Below are 22,797 nucleotides of genomic sequence, written 5' to 3'. Positions count from 1 at the left end.
CTGTCCCCTTCCCTCTCCACTCCAAAGCATGTGTGTGTTTCTTTTCTTTTCTTTTCTTTTTTTTAATTAAATTTGGATTAGTCTGCATGCTCTCAGCCTAGCAACACTCTTCTGTGTCTCTCCACCAGGGGGCACCCTCCTACCGGGGACCGAGCCCACAGTGGACACGGTGCCCGTGCAGCCCATCCCAGCCTACTGGTATTACGTTATGGCCGCCGGGGGCGCCGTGCTGGTGCTGGTCTCCGTCGCGCTGGCCCTGGTGCTCCACTACCACCGGTTCCGCTATGCGGCCAAGAAGACCGATCACTCCATCACCTACAAAACCTCCCACTACACCAACGGGGCCCCTCTGGCGGTGGAGCCCACCCTAACCATTAAACTAGAGCAAGACCGCAGCTCGCACTGCTGAGGGCCGAAGCAAGGACGGCACCCAAAACAAACGAGAAAGACTGCAAACACGTTGCCTCGATTTTGCACTTTTTTCTCCTCGCCTAGTCTCTGTGTGAACGCTCAGACATCTCTCTCTCGGGGCCCAAACCCTGTGCGCTCGTATCCATCCCGACCATTCTCCTTGGGTTCTTTTGTTTGTTCGTTTTCCTTTTGTTGATTCCAATGCTGCATCTTGGAATACGAGAAGAGATACACCCCTAAGCACTTCACCACTCAAGGCTCAGCTGGTTTCCTTCCAGAGACTGGTTCCCTGTTTCTTCCCCTTGCCTTATCCCATCCCTCCTCTCAGTGGGCAGTCTGCCAGGAGACTTGAGGGGAGACCCGGATCTGTGTGTTTGTACATGGTATACATTTGCGCGTGTGACTAGCTCTGTGTGTGCGTGGGTGTGAGAGAGAGACTGGCTCATTGCAGGGGGGGTGTGTGGGTGTGTTCAGAGAGGGACCCCTTTATCTCTTGTGTTACTTCTCTGGGGGTACATGTTCCAGAAAATAATATACTGTACTAGTTTTGTTTACTTGGAGAAGAGATTGAAGCTTTTTGTTGCCTTATCTAGCTCTGGCTGGGTTTCTGTTGGCTACCATTGTCATCTCCAGGTACCTAAAAAACTAGAGGCCACGTGAAAAGAAGTGTGGCCCCTCTCATTCCTATCCCCATGCCCAACCCACCTGACCCAAGAGGAAGGTTCCCCCACTGCACGTAGACATGACCCCTTGTCCTGTCTCGGGCGTCTTTGAAATCACATGACAACAGCCATTGGGTGCGTGTGGAACCATCTCTACTTCCAGCACTGAAGCAAATCTGTCTCATGTTGCCTTATAAAAGAGAAGCTCATAATGAATGTTTAGCTTTTATTGGTTAAGTCCAATCTTGGAAAAAGTCATAGAGAATAACAAATCTGAGACTGATGTAGGAAAAGCAGTAGCCTGTTGAGAGCACGAGGAGATGGGGGAGAAGGAAGGATGAAATGTTGTCTTTAAAAAACGTCCTCACCCCCTGGGCATTCATTGTGCCCTGCTTAGGATGGGATAGAGTAAGAAGGTTAAAAAACGTATTCTTCGGTGTCATATTGATCATTGTAATAGCATTTGTAAAATGTGGGGGGAAAGGGGTCATTTGCTTTCCTTTCATGGTGTAAATGGGCACCTGAATGTATAGCCACTAAAATATATGGCTGTTCACCTGACTTATTTGAATATTATGAGAGAATAAAAAGTTATCAGTTTTCTAAAATGTACCAGTGTACTACCCCTTAAAGCGTTCATGGCATCTGGCAAATACACCCTTATAGGCTGGCCTGGCATTTCCAGATGTTGCTGCATCGTCAGGAGAAGGTATAATGAAGATAAATACTTTGCTGCCCATTCATCCTCTCTAAACAGCGCAGGGAGAGGGATATTAGAGGTAAATTGCCTAATGATATTTACGAAGGATAGATTTGATAATGAAGTCAATTTCATTGATAGAAAATGCGTATTTTAAGGAGATTCTCAGTGTACTGGGGCTCAGCCTTGGGGGTGTTTATTTCTCACCTTCCTGCTAGGAATCCACTGAGGAAGTGTAAGATTCTCTCCAAAGATGGTTGCCTGGGCTGAAAGCCTCCAGGTACCTTCTGAGAACAAAATACTAATGATTTTTGTTTTTGGCTGCTTGGGAGAGAGAGACTCTTAGCATTCTTTCGGAATATCCACATAGATCCCTCAACACACACACACTCACTTTTGCATCTGCTTTGTTTCATCCTCCTGAAAGAATGGTGCTCTCCCACTCTTATTCTATTTCAAAGAGCTGGTCTGTCTCAACCACAGCAGCCCTGCCAGGAAAAAAGATGAAAGGCTAGAGCATGAGCTACCTTGAGATTTCAAGAAGTGTCTTACCCCAGCTGAAGATGGAGGAAGAAAGACGGAGTGAGGGAGGAGGGGTGGCAGGATACCATGGATACCTTGTGATGACTTCCATGCCAATCACTAAGGGCTTTTTGTCTCAGGTATCTGTATCCAGTGATGCATTTGGGGTCAGGCATCCCTTGAAATGATTGACATCCCTATAGGCACCCCATGGAGGCGTGGTGTCAGGATATTCCGAAATTACACCTGGAAAGTCTAGCCAGTGTAGGAACTGTCTGAGTTACCATACACCCTTGAGGATTTCCCTTCTTTAAAAGAAGATGACAACAACTTTGTGAAATTTGCTGTATCTTTATCTGATGCCCCATGTGGCATCATCTTTATGTACATGCTGTCGTTGAGAATATGAGACTGCTCAAATCTCTGTGACTCCCATGATGCACTTCAGCTGGGGATGTCACACTTCTCTCTCTGTCTCTCCCTCTCTCTGCTCTTGCAGCCCAAGTGACTTTCATAGTATTATCCAGGTACTATGCTAAAAGGGAAGCTCTTCTATTAAATGTCATGCCTTGCAGCTTTAAAAAGCAAAATCTGTATTTCATGGAGGGAGGGAAGGGTCCCTCTCTTCTAAGAAAAATAGACCAGACAGGTGAATGCATGCATGCATGTTTAGAGCTGATTCTCAGAAGACAAAGAGGTGATGGCAACTATTAAAAAATTACTGAATGAATGAATTGAAGGTCTAGCTCAGGCTGGTACAGTACTTGCTTTAGTAGAGCTTTCATGTTAACAGCTCCAGGAGGGGAAACCCTTACCTCTGGGTTAAAAATCCCTTCCTTGGTATTACGCTAGCAATTGCTATCCCCTAATTGCCAGTGAAGGCAGAAGAAAGAATAAAAAGGATCATAGCATTGCCATTGACAAAACAGAATGCTGAAAATAAATTGTCTTTTCCTTTGTCCCACATTTTTGGGATTAAAGCCAGAATAGGATAGGAAATCCAGTAATATTTCTGAGGTTGATACCCCATCTTTAAGAAGACCCTGTCTTTAAAAATGAAACTAGCAGGCAAGTAAACACCTGAATAATCGAAAATTACCAAAGAACAACAACAAAACAAGAAAACTTAAAGATTTTTACTTCCTATTCTTATCCCCTCGCCCTATAACTGTGACATCTCTTGCATTGCTCAGTTGCCTGTGTGTCAAAATAACTTGTGGACGTTGGAAGCTATTTGAATGTGTATTGTGTGGAATGTAATAAAGTGATGATATTTTTATACAAACATCTGGGGTTTTTTTTTCACCTTGGCTTGAGAGAACAAAGTTGAAATGTAGGCTGTGAAAGAACTGATGTTTCCAAAGTTTATACATCGCCTTCTGAGCCACAGGGCATTTCTGTGGGAGGTAGGTTCTCCTTGAGGCTGAATGCCAGCTTCTCCTTCTTTTATTTTTTATTACTGCTTGTTAGGAGTTTTATCCAATTTGTGCAGCTGAGCCAATTTTTATGATTGGTGTGGGATTTTGCAAAAGTTGCTAAGTGCTAAATTACTCAATGTGATTCCACAAAATTTCTCTTGATGGCAAATCCCCGGAGATTGGACTCTACTTTCAAAGGGCCCCCAGGGGGGGCAGGTGGGATGAGAGAAGCTGAATCATGTACTCATCTCTGCAGAGACAGATAGCTTCCTTTGGAGAAGAAGTAGTGACATCTTACGCCTTGCCTACCAAATGATTACTTCCACGGGGACGTCGATCTCCAATTTATGAGCACTTTCCCAGACAAAATGGGAACTTGTAGCATGTTCAGGCTCGAAGATATTCCAGACTTTGGAGCAAGTAAGGAAGATAATAATATGATTGCTGTGAACCTGGAAATATCATGGCGGAACATTTTATAAAAGGAACAATTCTATAACAACTTTGAGGAGGGGGACTTGGGGAAACTTACTCAAAAGCCAGAGCTTATTGACGAGTATTTTTCTTTTGGTTCTCTTTCTTGAGTAGTTAGTGATATAGTTATATAAAATATTTCTATCTGAGGGGTATTAGGGGCAAAAAATCTAGGAAAGACAGCCTCCCAGCTATTCAGTGTTTCTAGATGGTGGTCAAAAGAGGTGGTGGAAGAATTTTCCATCACTCCCTATTCGTGGGGTGTATTAGACGCATTCCATCAACCCAGGAGCCTTCCTCGGAGTCTGAGAACATCCCTAAAGGTCCCAAGAAAAGGGGCTTGTCCAGGAGATCCTATTTCTGTCAGAATCCTGCTTTTCTTCCTTTCTAAACCTAGATCCAGGAAGGAGTACTTCTTACAGCTATAAACCTGCCCAAGTGGTGGTAAAGGAAACAGGCTTCTGGGTTTTCAGATCTTACAGGAAGTGTTGTCAGTACAGATGGCTCAGTCTAGATGTCACTGTCTGTCCTCTGCAGGAGAAAAGAGCAGAATGTCCATGTTTAGAGCATTGTTTGTTCCTCTAATGACAAGCATCATTACCCATTTTGTCTACATAACATTTGGCCATTCTTAAAGCCATTTGTTCCCATTAGCAAAAGATGAAATGAAAGCATCTCAGAAGCATTTATTTCCAGCAAAGAGCCAGGCTCAGTCAACATTTTCATGAGCTGTCCTGGGACCAAACTTGCCCGAGTGAATGAAATTAGCCATCGCTTATGCTTCGTTAGCATTACTGCTTTGGGAGCCACCTTTGAGAATTTCATCATTGCTTTTCCCACCTTGGTTCTGATCCCAAGGCTTATTCTACGTGCACTCTCTCTTCCCCAAAATAGCAGACTGTTAGGATTCTGATCTTAGGCGTCAAACACAGCACTGTTATCAGTATGGTATTTCAGACCTAACCCAAGCATAAATGCTACAGAAATTGTATTTCCATGGGTCATAAACACCAGATGTCAAGGCCCAGGATCGTCTATCTTGGCTCCTACCTGGCCTTATGATAGTTTAAATGTGCGTTCTTGCGGTTGAAGCAAGACTCTGCCCTCCTAAGCCCAGATACCCGCAGCCTGGCCAATCGGCTGTGGCCCTGTGTTTGTTTTCATCACCTCTCTTCACTGACTGCAGTTGTTTTGCACGAACATTGTTGGCCTTTCTGTAATCTCTGATGAAAAGAGCTTCATTTTTAAGTTTTAATTTGTCCGTGTTATGGGCTCCACATCCGAGCCGAACTGCAGATCTGTAGGTGTGGCTTGTTTTCTCTCTTTGATTGTGTGCATCACTGGGGCTCTTGCAGCTGTAATTTGCCTTTCATCCACTTCAATGACGGCCCAAAGAAAACACAAAAGAAATCCGACCAGAGGAAAAGGAGGGGAGAGGGAAACACCAGCCAATGGTCTTATAATCAGCAGGGGAAAGATCGGCTTATATAAATAAATTAACAGCGAGGAACAGTGTAGGATTTAATGAAGCCTGACACAGATCAGGTGCACTGGGGTATGTCTCGAGGTTCGATATAATCAGAAACCTGCGCCTTTAGAAGGCGTCAGGCCACAGGCCTCAGCCAGACGACATTTGCACTGTGTGGAGGAGTTCCTTTTGGCCCCAAACTTAAGCATGGAAGAGATACAAGATTTGGGGACTTGCCAAACAGAAAACCCCCTTTTAGCATGGTTTCTGCATGGCACAGGGCAGAATCTTGGTGCTTCAGGGCAGACAGCAGAAACCATTCTTGCCCCAAGCCCAGTGGACAGGACACCCAGAATCCTTCTGTTCTCTTTCCAGTAAAGTAATTGTTCTTGGGCTTTGCTGTCACTGACCTCCAAGCTCCCAATAAAACTGAAGTCCCATGGCATCGGACCAAGAAATAGGAAAGGCCATTTGAAGAGTCAGCAACAGACATGCTGGAGGCAAGACTGGCCCTGGGTGGGGAAAACACCTATTCTTGGAGGCTCATGACCGGAGTCATTATGATACTGAAAAAAGGCCGTTGGGGAAAATTTTAAGATGGTCTCTGGTTAGGTTTCTTTTCATTTCTTTTTCACTTATAAGTTATACGTAACTATATCCTCAAAGAGTGCAAATAATTTTTCTAAAAAGAAGTTCATTTCATTGCTAACCAGTCCCAACCCTCTCCCCAGAGGGGACCATGAGAAATTGTTCGAGGTATATATTTCCAGGCCTTGTTTTATACCTTTACAAATGTATATGTTCATGTCTAATTACGCAGTTTGCTTTCGTTGGGGTTAGTTTGGTTTTGTGTAAATAGTATCAACATTTGCTCACTGTGCTGGATAACCTGCTTCTTTCCATTTGATAAAGCCTTGAGGATACTTCGTAGCACACTGACAGGTTTACCCCATCCTTTTCAGATATTGTCTAGCATTTCGTATCATGTCGCTGTACCGCAGTTTATTAACTGCTCCCCTACTGGTGGTCATTCACGTTGTGTCTAGGTTTTCTTTCTATGATAAACAATACTGCAGTGAACATCCTTGAGGTTGCCTCTTTGTGCAAGTTCCTCTGGGATAGAATATCTGGGTCCAATGGTGTGCCTGTTTACATTTTAATAGATGCTTCAGGTGGCTGAGTTTTACCTTTAAAATGAAGCTGCCCCCATTTGAGAGGGTAACAAACCAGTGGACACCCTGCATTATATCGCCTGTCATGTGCAGAAGCCACATAATCTCTGTGACTTTCTCTCTCTCTTTCTCTAAAGTGGGCGGGGTGCTTGCAAGGGAAGACTGAGGACAATTTTAGTTGAAGGGAATTCTAATCACAGGGACTTTTTTTTAATGCTGATTTGCGGAGAATGTGAGCCTTGGCTATAAGATGCAGCTCGCTGGAGCTGTGGCCACCGTAGCGCGGGAGTTAATTCTATCCCTGGTTCAGCAGGCAGAGCCCTGTTCTCCATGATTAATGAGTTCCACTTGGTTTCTTCAAAGAGTGACTGTGCCGTACCTTGCTGTTATTTATTTATGTTTTCTACTAAAAAATTCGCGTCAAAAACATCCTTTAAGGTCAGTGTACATTATTGTGCTGCAGACAAAAATATTCCAACAGCCGCAAGTGGGCCACGTGCCAACAGGAAGTCCCTAATCCTGTGGCCTTGTGCCCAAGGGCCCCATAACGGCCCTGAGAGGAGCAGGCCTTCCTGGCAGCTTCTCTCTGAGGAGGGTCAGGGCTAATGCGACCCGAGGAAAGGTAGTAAGTAGGAAGTACGTTGGCTTTCCAGTGAGAGGTTTCAATGTGCAGGCAAAGCTGCTAGCCCCAAGTGCCTCCAGAGAGGAAGGACAAGTAGAAGAGAAGCCAAGGGAGCCATTAGTTCAAAACACCGTTTCTTCTAAGAGTTGCTACCCTCGTTTCTACTGTGCGTTTAGACCAAGGGGTCAAAGTAATGTGACTTTGACGCTGAGCGTAGTGGATAGTGTGACGGCCATATATGAGCTTTGCCAGCTTTCTCCAACCTGCCAGAAATCCAGGACTGCTGCCTCTAGGGCTTGAGGCTTGGGTATAACTCTTGGTGGCTCAGGGGAAAAAGTAGCGCAAGAGTGAGGTGTGGGTGAGAGACACGGGCGTGCACACACACACAAGCTTGTTTTGTCTTCTATGTGTAATTGTGCAAAATTGAACCCTTTTAGTATCATTGACTGACACACCCGAAGGCAAAGGCTCTGATCCAGAACGGGAATGATAGGGCACCACGTCTTGGCTTTCAGCAGCAGCAGTTTCTTTCTCAGGCGTCAGGACTCATGAACCGGATGCTGGACTGGATTTTGGAACTCGCTAGAGAGCAGCCAACTCCAGTAATGAAGGGAATGCGGAGAACGCTTTGAGCCTGAGGCGGCCTTGACCGAAGTCCTATTCTCAGTCGGCCTGCTGGTTACTGAGGCTCGTTTCAGCACAGTCTGTTACGAATCTTTTCCTCTCTTTGCATCTCCCTGCTGCCACCAAGGGGCTGGGAGAAGGGATACAAGGACCCTGAGGGCCGTGTGGTCTTCCGTATCGTTCTCTGGGCCACTTCCGACAGCTAGTACCGAGGTGGGAAGATAGTCACTAGGACGGAGACTGGGGCTGACGTGGGTTGTCAAAGGAGCCCCCAAGGTGCCTCACCAGCCTCGGCCAACTGCACACCAGGATCGCGAGCTCGGGAATAGTGTCCACGGGAAGCCCTGAGCTCTCACCGCCGTCATCATTTCCGGGCTCTGAACTCCTCACAGGGCCACCGTCCCCTCCTCTTTCCCCAAGAAGGACCTGTTTCCACCTACCTGTCTACCTCTGGGTCGGGTGTGGTTCGTCTTCAACCTCCACCCTCCCCTTTCTGCAGCTGCCCCCTCTCTCGGTGGCTCCTTTTCTTCTCTCTGGCATTCCTGCACTTTCTCCACCTCCCTCCACCAAGGCCTCCTGCCAGAAGAGCCCATCAGATTCCCAACACAGAGGCTTCATTGCTTGCTTCCCCCAAGTAGCTGCATTTTTACAGGAGACCAAACCTAAGGTCGGAGGAATTACTCTCTTTTGTTATAACCACAGTTGTCAGCCACCAGCAAACTTTTGGGGGAAATCATCTCTTGAATGGGCAGAGAGAGGTACCTCTTTGGAAGCCCTAAAATCTTTTCACAAGGTCATGGATCCTTGTGTTCAGAAGAGCCCGACTTTTAAGTAAAGCAAACTCTCTTGGTGAGATACACGTGTGTAGAGAGTTTTTTCCCAAGGACCTACAACACAGAGGGACAATCTTTAAGAAGACATTGCTTTTCACATTGGAAATGCATGCAGTTTTGTTTCTTCTCGCCATCCTTTCACTTGTCCCAGGTAATACCAAACCTCTCCACCTGTGCAGTGTTTCCATTTATGCACTTCTTGAACCTTGGGACTGGAGGAGAGGAGAAATGTTAACGCCTATTGGCAAACTCCCTGAAATGTGAAGATATGAGACTTTTTTCCTAACATCTCAGGAAAAAATCAAGAATGCAGTGGAAGGGGGACACTTTTCTCCGAACTTTTCTTTTTCCCACCTTCATACCCTCAGAGAAGGTAGCCAACAAAAGAAGGCCCTCTTTCTTGTGGACATACCCACTTACAGTAATGGAGAATATCTCTGATTTCTCAAAGACCTAGAGCAAAGCAAAGATTCCAGAATTTTCCTCCCTCAGCCTTACTGGTTTTTTTCCAGCCTACACAATCATGAAGCCTATGTTTATAACTACACATTTCTGCGGTGCCTCCTTTTTCTTATTTTCACGCCATCATTGGGGCTCAGTGGAGCCGTTCTGGCCTCAGCTGCTCATCTGCCTCTGCACTTGGAAGTATTATTAGGTCATTTCACAGCCTTCTCATTTGCAGTCAGTATTTCCAATTCTTTTTAGTGTTTCCTCCTGATTATTCAACTAAAAATAATAGAAAATCATGTTCAAAGTCTTCTGGTATCACAAACCGAGCCCCCTTTTCTTTTCCAGCTTGAAACCATTTGAAAACTTAAAAAAATATATACTTTTTTCCATGACTTTGCATAGATTTGGCTATAGCCCAAGAGATAAAAAACCCACGATAAAGGATCTTCTGGTGGTGTTTCTAAACTCAAGCCAAACCCAGCACGGGATGAATGGCTCTCAAGTAGCCTGACTCTAATGGAGGAGCTTTGGCAAACGTTCGATCTACATCTGAACTTTTGGCTCCTTCTAGCAACAGGGGATGAACAAACTGAATTAGGGAAATGAAGTGTGGTAGGGAGTAGGAACCTTCAGCCAATACTAAATATTAAACTGAATTGAACACGTTGAAGGGCCAAGAAACATCTGCTAGTCCTTCATGATTTCTCATTTATTTAGATCACAGTGTTGTGTCTCCTGCTGGGATCAGAACAAAGTGACTGAGAGAATTTTCTGAAGGCTACTCCCATCTGAAAGGTCCAGTGTGATTTAGTTGACTCGGGGGGTTCGGGAACTTGGAATCAAACTCAACAAGGGCTCTAAGTGGCCAAGAGCTAATCCCAAATAAATCACAGCCCCAAACAAGGTGTCGAAAAGGTGGCTGACTCTCAGTTCTACTGCCGAGCTCTTCAATGACTTACTGCATTTTTCTACCCTCCTTCCTCAATTTCTTCCTCCTTGAAGAAGACGCGATGACCCCTGGTATCCTTGAAAGTGAATGGTTTCAGTGATTTCCTCTGTAGGCATCTCTTCAATCCTTGCTTTAAAGGCTGGTTGCAGTTTGGTGGGTTGAGTGGACGTGTGGGTTAACTGGCTTCTCACCAGGTCTTGTCAGCCCTGCCTCAGCTAAGGTGGAGGCTTCAAACTTGGGGAACCATTTACTAGCTCTGTCAGTTCCTCAGTTGCCCCTTAGCAGGACTGGTTCCTAAGCTAAACGAGCAAGTATGGAAAACATGGAACCTCATGGCTTCCTTTCACCTGTCCTTTGCGTGGTCTTCTCCTTCCACGGGCACCTTAAGGTGGATGCCTTCAGGTGTGACCACCTCCAGGAGAGGAGAGACCCGGGGTGAAGACGGGTGGCGAGCCCTTTTCTGTTGAAGTTGCCTTGTCTACAGCCAGCCACCCTTTTCAGGGAAGCCTCAGCAGAAAGGCCATCAGAGCTTTCTCATTTTCTTCCTGTAAAGATGAGTTCTCAAGCAGGAAGGAACATCAGTGCTTACTTTACAGAGGAGCAAGCTGAGACCCAGGGAGGGTCAGAGACTCGTCCCGGCTCTCACACCTGGGCGAAGTGGCAGAGCTCAGGGGAGAAGGAGGAAGCCTGCTCCCAGTCTAGCGCTCCTCCATATTCCGTGCTGCTCGCCTTCGGGTACCGGCCTTAGAGCGTGTCTGCTACACATTCTGGATGGCCAGCCTGTCATCAGCTTCCACCAGGCCTCTTAAGCCACCGCTTGGAGTTGGCCCGGAAGGGACTCTTCAGAGAAAGCCAGCATGCGTTGGTGTCCTGATCGGTGTGCAAGTGATCCAGGGACGGATGGTCTTAAATCATTTATGTAAAAGTAGCCAGTGGTTTGGGGTACATTCCTCACTCTCTTAACTATCTTGAGAGGCTCTTTTTGTTCTTTTTTTGATGTAGAAAGTAAACAGAACAATGTCAATGAAAATATACTCACAGCAGCCACGGCATAGGAGGTGTGGTGAAAGGGAAGGTCGGAATTTTTCTGTAACTGCAGAAAAGCAAACTAACCCCAAAGGACCCTAATTTAAGAGAAAAAAAAAAGAAGAAAATAAGGGAGAGAGAAAAGATAAAGTGTCTGTGTGTGTGTGTGTGTGTGTGTATGTAAAGAGAGAGAGAGGGTGGGAAGGAAACTCTAAATGAGAGAGGGCATTCTTGTTTTAGACCTAAACCACACTCAGGGGGAATTTTCCGTTTACAGGTTGGAGTGTCTGGGGCATTTATCTTGCATGGCATGTGTGATCTTACGGTGCCAGGCAGTGCTCCAGACCCTTCTGGGAGAATCACATCTTTTTAGAGTAGGCAGAGCTCATGGCTGTTCCCCATTTGTGCTGTAGTGTTGCAATGTACTGACAAGGATGCTGGAGAATATTTGACTTGTGAGCGGGCCGGGCAATCTCTGAATTCCTCAGTGGATCTGATAAAAATGAATACAAGTCCCAAACCAAGAGATCAGTGTACGAGTAAAAAGGCTCAGGTGCCGTGCTTGAGGCCGTCACTACCCCTTGCAGCAACCTCCACTCCAAAGCTGTCTCCTCCCCCCTCCCACATTTTTTCCCTGCCTTGGCACAGCCTCATCTGCCCAATCCCTGCCCCAGACTCGTCAGCACTTAGAGTCCCCTCCACAGCACCCCGCTTTTTTTTTTTTTTTTTTTTTGCGGTACGCGGGCCTCTCACTGTTGTGGCCTCTCCCGTTGCGGAGCACAGGCTCCGGACGCGCAGGCCCAGCGGCCATAGCTCACGGGCCCAGCCGCTCCGCGGCATGTGGGATCTTCCCAGACCGGGGCACGAACCCGTGTCCCCTGCATCGGCAGGCGGACTCTCAACCACTGCGCCACCAGGGAAGCCCCACCCCATTTTCTTTTATGCTATTTTGGCATGGGTGAGTCCTTGCTTCCCAATCATACTGAAGGGCCTCGATCGTAGACACCAGGTCCCGTACATCTTCCTTTCCCAAACTCCTCCGTGTGGTTTCCGGGCACGTAGTCAACCCTCTTAATAAGTGAGGGTTGGTTGATCGGTTGGTTAGTCAGTAAGTGAAAACTGCCATTTGGAGAACAATGTAAATCAGCCTTCCCTGTCTGGGGATCATGGAAAAATGTGAAGTCCCAAATTTCAGACCACGGCATCCTCACATTCATGAGAAGTCTCCGTGAGTTCCCATCCAAGTGGTGAGCCAGCAACGCAGGCAAGCAGCCAGGGGCTGTGCATCCAGCCCACTAGGATGAAGGCAGGGCGCACCCTTGTTGGAATGGGTTAGGGATGATAATGGGGGTTTGCTTGAGTGCACACCTGGGGGAGTCGAGGGGAGAGGGTGTCCTCTGGCCCTAATACAATACTGAGTGTCGGAATTCAGATTTTGGAGTCAGACTGATCTGAGTTTAAATCCGAACAGGTGCCCAGAAGGAAACAGGGTCATGTGAGGACAAAGGTTGAAAGTGGAAGTCTGTGTGGGTGGGAAGATCCATATTCCTAATCTGTGTTCTCTTAAAGGTGGGGCTCATTCCATTCTCCCTCATCCGTCTCCCATGCACAAACACACCCACCTACTAAAACAGAGTCCTGGAAGGTCCTCTCCAAGTTTTTCCTCATTAAAAAAAAAAATTTAATTCCACGTCCCTGGTCCCCACAGTCTTTTGCCATCTACCTCACTTCCCCAGCCAGGTCTCCATCCTGTGGCTGTCATGTCCCCTTCCCAGGGAGGTGCTGCCTCCTCCACTCTTTGCCTTGAGCTCCTGGGTCACCCCTTCTCCGTCCAACCCGCCCTTGCCTTTTTTTCACTAGAACTACAGGGACCCAGTGGACATCCACCCTCCCTGCCAGCATCCTGAGGAAACAGGCTGAGGTTTACCTCCTGGGCTCAACAGAAAAGGAAAGTGACCCGTGCAGGGCAAAGAGGCTTCTGAAAAAGAAAGCTCTTAATCAAACACAGATATCAAGAATATTAGCAAGGGGACTAGAGAAAATTGCTATCAAAGTAAATTGCTTTTTGTACTAATGTTCCCTTTACTGGGGTTTTCCCCAGTGTGTCATTCTTTCTTTAAGGCTTTGTGAACAGATGCTCTTTTGAAAATGTTGATTAACTTATCCTTTTTTTTTGATCCCTTCCCACTCACCCAAACTCCTGGGAGCAGTGATTATGCAAAAAGCGAAGTCAAGCCTCTAAAGTGTTCTTCACCTGAAGTAGGCTTTGATCCTCCAGGGGCAGAAATCTCAGCCACATCTGGGCAATCAATTTCATAGAACCTTAAAAATGGACCTATTCTTGGGAGGTCATCTCATCCAGTCCTCTGTCCTCTGTGATCTCCTGGGACAAAATGTTCTCATAGTCATTACCATCCTCTTACCCATTTTCCACTGAGATCAATGCTACATCTACTCCTTTCCAGCCCATGATCAATAGTGTCTTAAGAGTTCTTCCCTGAGGGTGTGAGATGGAGCAAGGTGGTATTCTAGCCTCCAAGAATTTGTCACATCCTTGGCAAAGACTGAATCCCTAAAAGCAAGAACAGGATTAGGCCCAAAAGTCACTGGCAGGAGCTCCGCAGTTTTCGTCCTGGGCTAATCCACATATTCTTATCCAATGTTCTGCATCTTTTAACCGTGAAGCTGTTGACATATGAGCATCCCATAAAAATGATTAATTGTTGGAAATGTGATGGTTTTCTTCCATGTTTTTTTTTTTCTCATAAGGTTAAAAAAAAAAAACTCCAGGTTGATTTCCACAAGCCAGATTTGATCCCTATGACAGACACCACCTGCCTCTTGTTGATTCATTTTTACATCTTCATTCCAAGGACACAGCCTGTGTTGTAGAGTCCTGGAGAATAACACAGGGGCTGGGCATTGAGGTGGGGAAGCTGTCATGGCCTGCAGGTACCAGTTGTTGTGCTATAAACATGCCAGGAACAGGCTGGATTTTTGGAGGATTGGTGCCACGTGGCAACCATCTTTTCAAGTAGGGTCTTAGCAAGTGGTTTTCTGCATCCCTTACTGGCGACCAAAAGGGTGAGAATGTGCTTTAGCACTTTGGCCAGGAATGAAGAAGACTTCGAACATGATGAAAACCACTGTCTCCAGGGAAAGACTGAATGTCAGGTATGGCAGTGATGGATTGGTCCTCAGTTCAGGTCATAGTCACGTAGATCTTCCCCGAGGTGTTGTGCAGATGAGGGAGAAGTTCAGGCTGGTCTGAAGTTCTTGTGTTCCTCTTGTTTGATACTCTAGCTGTTTGGAATTTGGGGTTTGTGTTAAGCCTTGATTTTTTTAATATAAATTTATAGTGCTGACATTGAGGTAGTTCAGCTGACTTGGGGTTGAAACTCCTGAAGGGCCACATACATTCACTGGAGCCATTTTGACCTGACAGCAGACACAGGTATAATTAACTTGTGAGACAGGAAGAAATGATAAGACCGTTTTCTTCACCACATATTTGATTTTCTTTTTTAGTGTTTTACCATTTTAGACAGGTAGTTTCCATTGGCTCTGATTTCTATAAGATGGACAACATGGTGAATAGAGACCTGAATTATCCTCCCCATTCCCCAAAAGATTATCATAAAAAAAGAAAAAGATAGACAGTGATAATACTGGAGAAAATTCAGAGTAAATTAACTTAGCTCTGTTCAAGCCTGGGCGAGTCAGATTGGATGCCCATGTTTGATCTATTCTACACCGTGAAGAAAGCCAATGGGAAAAATAGACTGGGAAGAAAACAGAAGGGATATTAGCACAGACATGGAGGTGGACAGGCGTTATAACATTCTTTCCAGTTCTAGTTCTACATTAAAGCATGTAATGATGAAATGTGATTTCCTTAAATTACTTTACATTTATTTGAAATCCAGAGGAGAAAGACTCATACTTTGTGCCCACTTAGATGCATGCATATGAGGAGGGGCCGTTTGCTATCTCAAATGAACATCGTAGTCATGGCAACTGATGACGGACATGAGAGGCCACCGAAGGTGCCTTAGATAAAACTCAGACCTACGTCGGTTGTAAACAACAGTCACTATAAAGACACACGGGAGTATTTACTTGGCGCTAGAGGCCTTTCTTATTGTTTCTGTTCTTCTGGTTATCGTTGGAAGTAAAGACAAATCATTTGAAGGGGAAAGAATCCAGTAATGTACATACTAACTGACCTAGAAGCAGAAGGTGACTCTAGCTGCCTGCAGTGCTGGGGAGTCATCTCAGCAAGGTAACATCTCTGCCTTTTAGCCACGGCAGTAGAACTTGTTATAACTTGATTTGTTTTGTTTTCTCTTCTGTTATAGTGGACATCCCAGAAATACATGGGAGAGAGGGCTACGAGGATGAAATTGATGGTGAGTATTGCTATGATTTAGAAGATAATCATGACAGTCAAGTTGGGCTATAAAGACAAAAACAAAAATAATGTCCGGGGTATTGGAGGGCCAGAATTTAGAACTATCGGCCAGGAATATAAGTGAAAAGAATCCAGAGAGGAGTGAAGAAACTATCAATTGCTCTCTCAAGGTCAAATTTAGCGATTTAGAAAGTTTATTGTGTTCCCTCTGCCTAATTGGAAACAGGTCTCCTACTTTGGGCAACTTTCGACACTGATGAGCTTCAAATCTGAATAAGCCCTTTAGAAGTGAAAGCCGGGCTTCTCTACACATGTCTCTGCTTGAACCCACTGACCTCCTTCCAAAAAGGGCCGAGTGAATGAGCGTCACTGTGAATATTCTCTCAGGCCTTCTGTGGTTTCCAATTCCATGGCTTTCAGGAACCCTTCTCACACTGTCCATGACTCCGAGTTGGGGCTTGTTGCAGGATTTAGGTTTCTTGTCCACACTGCCCATCTCATGTTATCATATTTATTCCAAGCTCGATTTTCCTACTTCAAATACACATACTTCATGAGGCTGAAGCAAGAGTCCTGACTGGAAGGACACTGAGCGAACACGCAGATGTAATACCTTCCCTCGACTCAGAGCAACGCAGGTCTCTCTGGGAGTCTCTGAGTGCCAGAGTTGATCCCCAAGAGAGATCACCAAGATTCCCCTCAAAGAACAGCTTTAGACCAAGATTGATGCCTTTAAGAAGGGCAGTTTATAGAGCAGCTGTTTTAAACCTGACCTTAATCAAACACGTCAAGTGTAGCTATAGAAACAGAGTGACTAACCCAAACAGCACCTTGTTAACTGATTGCAGACTCTCCCTGCAAAGCCCGGTCTAACGTTCCTATTATGGGCAAAACTGCACAACTGGCCTTCACAGAGAGGCTGCCATAGATCAAGCAGCAGAAGCCCTAAGATGGGGTGGAAAGAGTAAAGGATGTGGATGGAGAAAGCCTGATTTATACTCCTAGTTTAACTGCTTGTTAACTCTGGGAACTCGTGGTACCTACTCACTTCATCTCTTAAAACCTCTGTTTCCTCATCTATTTTTTAAAATTATAATATCACCCTGCCTTCTTCATGGAATTATTAGGAAATCCCACAAAATTCTCCATGAATATGGTCATGCCTTGGCCACACTATAGAAATATAAGTATATTAGTCTGCTGGGGTGGCCATAACAAAGTACCACAAACTGGGTGACTTCAACAACAGAAATCTATGTCTCCAAATTTCCCTTTTTTAAGGACACCAGTCATGCTGGATTAGGGCCCACGCTAAGGACCTCATTTTAACTTGATTACTTCCGTAAAACCCCTATCTCCAAATAAGGTCACATTCTGAGGTACTAGGGGTTAGAATTCCACATCTGATTCTGGGGGGGGGGGTGTGGGTAGGGGGTTGGGACACATAATACATAGCAGTAAGGTTAAGATTTAGGTCGAGAGGTCTGGTGGCTCAAAAAAATCTGCTGCTTGGATGGCCAGGAATGCTAGCTTGGGAAACTCATTGTGTGAAAATAGCCTCAGCCTGTTCTTTGATTTAAACTGAAGCAGTTGGAAGTCGGGACGAGGAGGCAAAGAAAGAAGGGTGCCCAGAACACAGGGCCGCCCCAGGAGCTCCAAAGGCTCCCTGAAGCTTCTGTGAAAATCTGAGCTTACCTAATGTGAGTCAGATTCTTTAAGTATCTAATCCTTAGACCATACTTACTATGTGCTGGTCACCGAGCACTTTGCAAATATTAATTCATTTAAACCTCCTAACAAGCCAGTGAGGTTATTAGTAACGCTATTTCACAGACGAGAGAACTGAGGCAAAGAGAAGTTAAATAACTTGCCCAAGGTTACAGAGCTAGGATGAGGCAGGCCTGGGCTTTGAAGCCAAGCCATGTAGCTCCAAGAGTCTACAGCTTAGTCCTGGGCTCTGAAGAACCTCTGAACCGGGCTGGGGGAGCCTCAGTTATTTCACCCTGAAAGAAGCAGTGCATTCAGTCTCTCGTGTCCTTTATGTCCTAGATGAGTACGAGGTGGACTGGAGCAACTCTTCTTCCCCTACCTCCGGGTCTGGGGCTCCTCTGGCTGACAAAGAAAAGAGCTGGCTCTACACCCTGGATCCCATCCTCATTACCATCATCGCCATGAGTTCGCTGGGCGTCCTCCTGGGGGCCACGTGTGCAGGGCTGCTGCTCTACTGCACGTGTTCCTATTCAGGCCTGAGCTCCCGCAGCTGCACCACGCTGGAGAACTACAACTTTGAGCTCTACGATGGCCTCAAGCACAAGGTCAAGATGAACCACCAGAAATGCTGCTCAGAGGCCTGACGGATTTGCACCCAAATCGCATCTGACGTCTCATTCCAGCAAGAGGGGCTAGTGAAGATGACAATTTTTTTTCCTTTGGAAACTGAATGCCATAATCTTGATCCAACCAATCCAGAATACTGAAGGTGTGGACAGAACAGACAGGCAAGTCGAGGGAGGAGGGGAGATGCAGCCTTTCAGGGGGTTGTGACCCACCTAGGACCACGTGGCTGAATCATTGCTGGGATAAAGACAGGAGCTCATCTCTTTGGGGGTCACAGTTCTATTTTGTTTGTGAGTTTGTTATTATTATATTTCTTTGGTCTATGAGCAACTCAAGAGGCAGAGGAGAATGACTTTTCCAGTATAGAGCAGAGCAGGGATCAATAGTCTCTGCTTTCTCTTTCTAATCAACACTTGGAAAGCAAAGGATCTTTTCAGACTTTCCATCTTTAGAAAAAAAAATTCCAAAACAAAGCCGTTCAGTTTAGCCCATCCTCTGATGGTCTTATGACTTCCGGGATTTGCTGTGGTATAGCTTCTGCCAGCCAACTTGACAAGCTGCCGTTTCCAGTCCTAGCATTTCAGTAGGATGTTGTTGCCTTTAACTTTTTTTATCCAGGGGAAAATTGCCATTTTAGGGTCAGCATGAACAGCTCTTTCTTACATGAGATTTAAAACAAACCAGAAAGGAAACTTCACACGTCAAAATCCATAGAAGCGCCTCCGTGTTAGAAGCGGACAAGCCTTAACGTGCTTTGTGAATAGGAGCCATTCATTCAATCTAGACCCAGAATTTGTGGCTGTGAGGCTACTTTGTGGGGCCTCTGGTGGTGGTTTTGCTTTTCCTTTTCCTTCCTCCTTGTTCTTCTAAAACATACACACGTGCACACACACATACACACGTGCACCACACACACACAAGCACGCACACATATACACACATGCACTCATTTGTCAGGTCTCTAAGCCCCAGGAAACAGCATTATCTGATATTCTCTGAGATGGGGCTGGGGAAATATAGGCTACTAGTATGTTTCTCCATCAGTGGGATGTAACTGGCGACCGCTGGCCGGAAAGGAGAACAGTGGAAAGAGCAAAACAAGTCCATCCTCTGGGATTATGCAAAGGCTGAGAGGACCGTAAGAGACGTTGTGATAAATCCGTCTCTCCGACAGGCTGGTAAACACTGACTTCTCCTTGGGATGACAGCCACCACCTCAACCTTTCAGAAGCATCAGAACTAGGATGTCCGTGAGCTGGTTGTGACCAGAAGTCTGCAAGCACTACGGACCAAAATGCTAATTCTGCTTCAACCCCAGAGAGACCTATGTTCTTACACACACACGCACACACACACACATTTATGTATTTTTTTATTAAGTGCCTTGAAAGAAAATGAAGAAAACGTATTTTCCTTCTACGTAGAAATCAGTGAATACCATACAAGCTAAGGCATTCCTCTGTTCCTCCTCCCTGACCCAGCGGCTCCACGCCCAGTTTCCCCCGCATAGCTGATCCTCCTGATGGAGTAAGCCCTGCCACCCGAGTGCTAGTCATAGCCCTAGATGACTCTCAACTGCTCTAGAAGGGGAGGCATCCGGAATCGCATGAAACCGTGTGAAGGATAAGATTGTCCACGTCAGGATCCAAATCTTGACTTTGTAGTAATGCCTAAGGATTGCCTGCGTGCTGGAAATACATTTGAAACCCAGACAGTATGCCCAGCCTATTGCTTATGAGTGGTTAAACTGTCGGACCATTTTTGCTGCTATGGTCACCCACAATTTCATTTGTTTCATACCCAGGTGAAAGGGGAAGGTTCACCTGGCTGGTTCCTTTACATGATAACTTATGGAAATGCTAGTTCAGGTGGTAATGTCACAGTGTTCTGTATGCAGAGAGGGAGAGTTCATGCCAACAGCTATTTATTCATATGTGTGTGTGTCTTTGCCAGCCTTTGAGTTCTCTGTATCTACTGTGTATGTGAATGGTCACGTGGGACTCAGTGATGTTGTTGTGACATTGACCTAGGGCCCGAGAGTCACCGCTGATCTCGGCACTCGTTGGCACAGTGGTAGTTAGAGGTGAAAAGTAAAGCTGTCAAGCCCAAGGGCTTAGCTTCAGGGCCCCCCTGAGCTGGGCATGTGGCAGAAGCAAGTTGTTAATTAGCCCACCTTCCTCTTCGGCTTTCCGTGTAACTCAGTGTTCAGGAAGCTAGCAAGTCCGGGGGCTTCCGGAGTTAACCTGCAGAAGAAGAGAGTTCAAAAGCCAACACGGGGTGGGGTGAGGGGTACTTCCCTGGCGGTCCAGTGGTTAAGACTTGGCACTTCCACAGCAGGGGGCACAGATTCAACCCCTGGTCGGGGAACTCAGATCTCACATGGGGCGTGGAGCAGTCACACACACACACACACACACACACACACACACACAGCCGACGCTGGAGGTCCTGGCCCTCTCATGTCCCTTGGGCCATTTTACAACTCCCCAAAGACCAGCCCTGCCTCTGGCCTGCAGTTCACCTCTAAGTTATGTACAACTCGACCTGCATCCGTCTGAAGTCCTGTATCCATACTCACCATTGGCTGGTTTGAGGCCCCGCGTGGGCTCTAAATGCTGAACAAAAGCAGGGCATCCAGGGCTGCGTGTAGATACCTCACCAGCACTGGAGGCTGGTCTGCTGGAAGACAGAAAGACAGTGGGGCCTGATTATAACCTGACCAGGGGACACCCCGGTGCATTTGTTGTCTCTATCTGCAGGTAGGCTAGCTGACCCCTCTCCTTGAGTCCTTCCCTTTGGGAAACCCTACTCACAGTACTGATCTCCTTTTTTGCCTTGTACTGAATGACACATTACCTCCACGCTCTCCCAGACTAGGCGGTCAGCAGGGCCACAGGGCTGCTTCCTCTCTTAGGTGGAGGTGGGGAGTCGACAGGGATGAGGGTCCGAGGAATGAGCATGAATGGCAAGAAAACAAGGGAAAAAGTTAAACTGTCACACAGAAGGTTAACTTTTCCAAGGTTTGCAGTTAAAGGTATTTGACCATTGGCTGGCTGAGCCAGATCAAGGGAACTTGAGAGCTTTTACTGTGATTCGTCAATGTAAAAAATAAACAACAATGTCAAACTGTGTTTATATGATTTGTATAAAGCCTTTTTAAGATTACTATTTAAATAAACATTATACCAGAGATATTTTTCTGCGTGTTTCTTTATTGGAGACAAAGAGACTTGGGTTCTGGGTGACCAAATCATCCCAGTTTGCCTGAGACGTTCCTGGGTTTTAGCACTGAAAGTCCCGTGTCCCGGGAAACCCCTCAATCCCAGCCATATCAGGATGGTTGGTCATTCTCTTGGGACAATGTTTCTCAGCACTTTTATGTGAAGTTAGTAGGTAGATTGGCTAGCTGGCTTTTTTTTTTTTTTTTTGCAGTACGCGGGCCTCTCACGGCTGTGACCTCTCCCGTTGCGGAGCACAGGCTCCAGACGTGCAGGCTCAGCGGCCATGGCTCACGGGCCCAGTCGCTCCACGGCATGTGGGATCTTCCCGGACCAGGGCACGAACCTGTGTCCCCTGCATCGGCAGGCGGACTCTCAACCACTGCGCCACCAGGGAAGCCCTAGTGGCTTTTTATAAGGTGAAAATATGATGTAGATGGGTCATGGACTACCTGGCCAGGTGGGCTACTTTAGCTCAAAGCCTTGCCTGGTAGATTTCCGAGACTGTGATCCCTACAAACATTCCTCCTCCGTAGACATCGCCAGTCCCTTGCAGTTTTTGACTCTGCTGCTGCCTTCCTGCTCAAACATTTGCTTGTCAATATGTCTGGTAATTTTAAGGTCTATAACATTGCTTCTCAAAGTGTGGTCCCTGGACTTGCAGCATCAGCCTCACTTGGGAACTTGTCAGAGGTGTACATTCTCGGACTCCACTCCACATCTACTGAATCAAAAACTCTGGGAGGAGGACCTAGACATTTACATTTTAACAAGCCCTCCAAGGGGGCTCTTAGGCACCTTCAAGTTTAAGAACCTCTGGTCTAGGAGAAAGGAGAAGTAGCCTGGCTTCACAAAATGATTAGGGCCTTCTCATCTATGGGTTGTTGAATGCAAAACAAACTAGACTTTGGCCAGAGAAAACTAAAGGAGGTCAAGTACACTCTTAGGTAGTACAAGTTTCCAGAGGATGAGGAAGGAAAAGCCTTACTATGAACTTCCCACTACCCCACACACGGGAGACTCAAAGCTGTGAACCAGAGCTGAATTTGCCCCCATCTGGAAGCTCTGTTCACATTTGGTTCAATCACTTATTCAAAAAATGTTTTTGAGCACTTCCCGATTTTGTAAGCTCTTGGAGCTTATACTCCAGTGAAGTGGACGGAAAGCAGACAGCCAAGCACAAAAGGTAAGGATTGCTTATGGTAAATTCAATGAAGGCAATAAACACGTAGCTCTGACAGAGAATTACTAGATATTAAAGGTATAATATTTGTGTCACTTGAGTTCATATTTGCAAAACATGGCTATTTATTACTGATGTTACAGGATTTGGGTTAATAAATTAAATACAACTTACCCGTTTTATAGTCGGCAACACTTATCATAATGAAACCTAATGAATCTGATATAATATCAATACAATATATCTCTTGGAAACTTTTTTAAAAAAGAATTACCAGGGTCACTCCCTGTAAACGATTGATCAAGGAAGACCTCCCT

The 22,797-nt window shown here is 46.0% G+C and overlaps 1 protein-coding gene across 5 annotated transcripts in view; it reads left to right on the top strand.

The window, feature by feature from the left end:
- NRP2 (neuropilin 2) overlaps positions 1-21,289 on the top strand; it is a 115,116-nt gene extending 93,827 nt beyond the window's left edge. For 3 of the 5 annotated variants that reach the window (XM_089916485.1, XM_022567493.3, XM_022567494.3), the window contains 2 exons: positions 15,690-15,740; positions 17,792-21,289. In XM_089916485.1, the coding sequence (XP_089772611.1) occupies positions 15,690-15,740; positions 17,792-18,096 (356 nt within the window). In that variant the 3' untranslated portion in view covers positions 18,097-21,289. The other 2 variants (XM_022567495.3, XM_022567496.3) reach the window with 1 other exon arrangement.
- Positions 21,290-22,797: the final 1,508 nt, after the last annotated feature.

The sequence above is a fragment of the Delphinapterus leucas genome, chromosome 8 (assembly GCF_059928025.1).
Source record: "Delphinapterus leucas isolate spDelLeu-1000000601 "Yukka" chromosome 8, BTC_Dleu_Yukka2, whole genome shotgun sequence".
In the NCBI taxonomy this organism is placed as follows: domain Eukaryota; kingdom Metazoa; phylum Chordata; class Mammalia; order Artiodactyla; family Monodontidae; genus Delphinapterus; species Delphinapterus leucas.
This window is presented reverse-complemented; position numbering and strand designations above follow the sequence as displayed.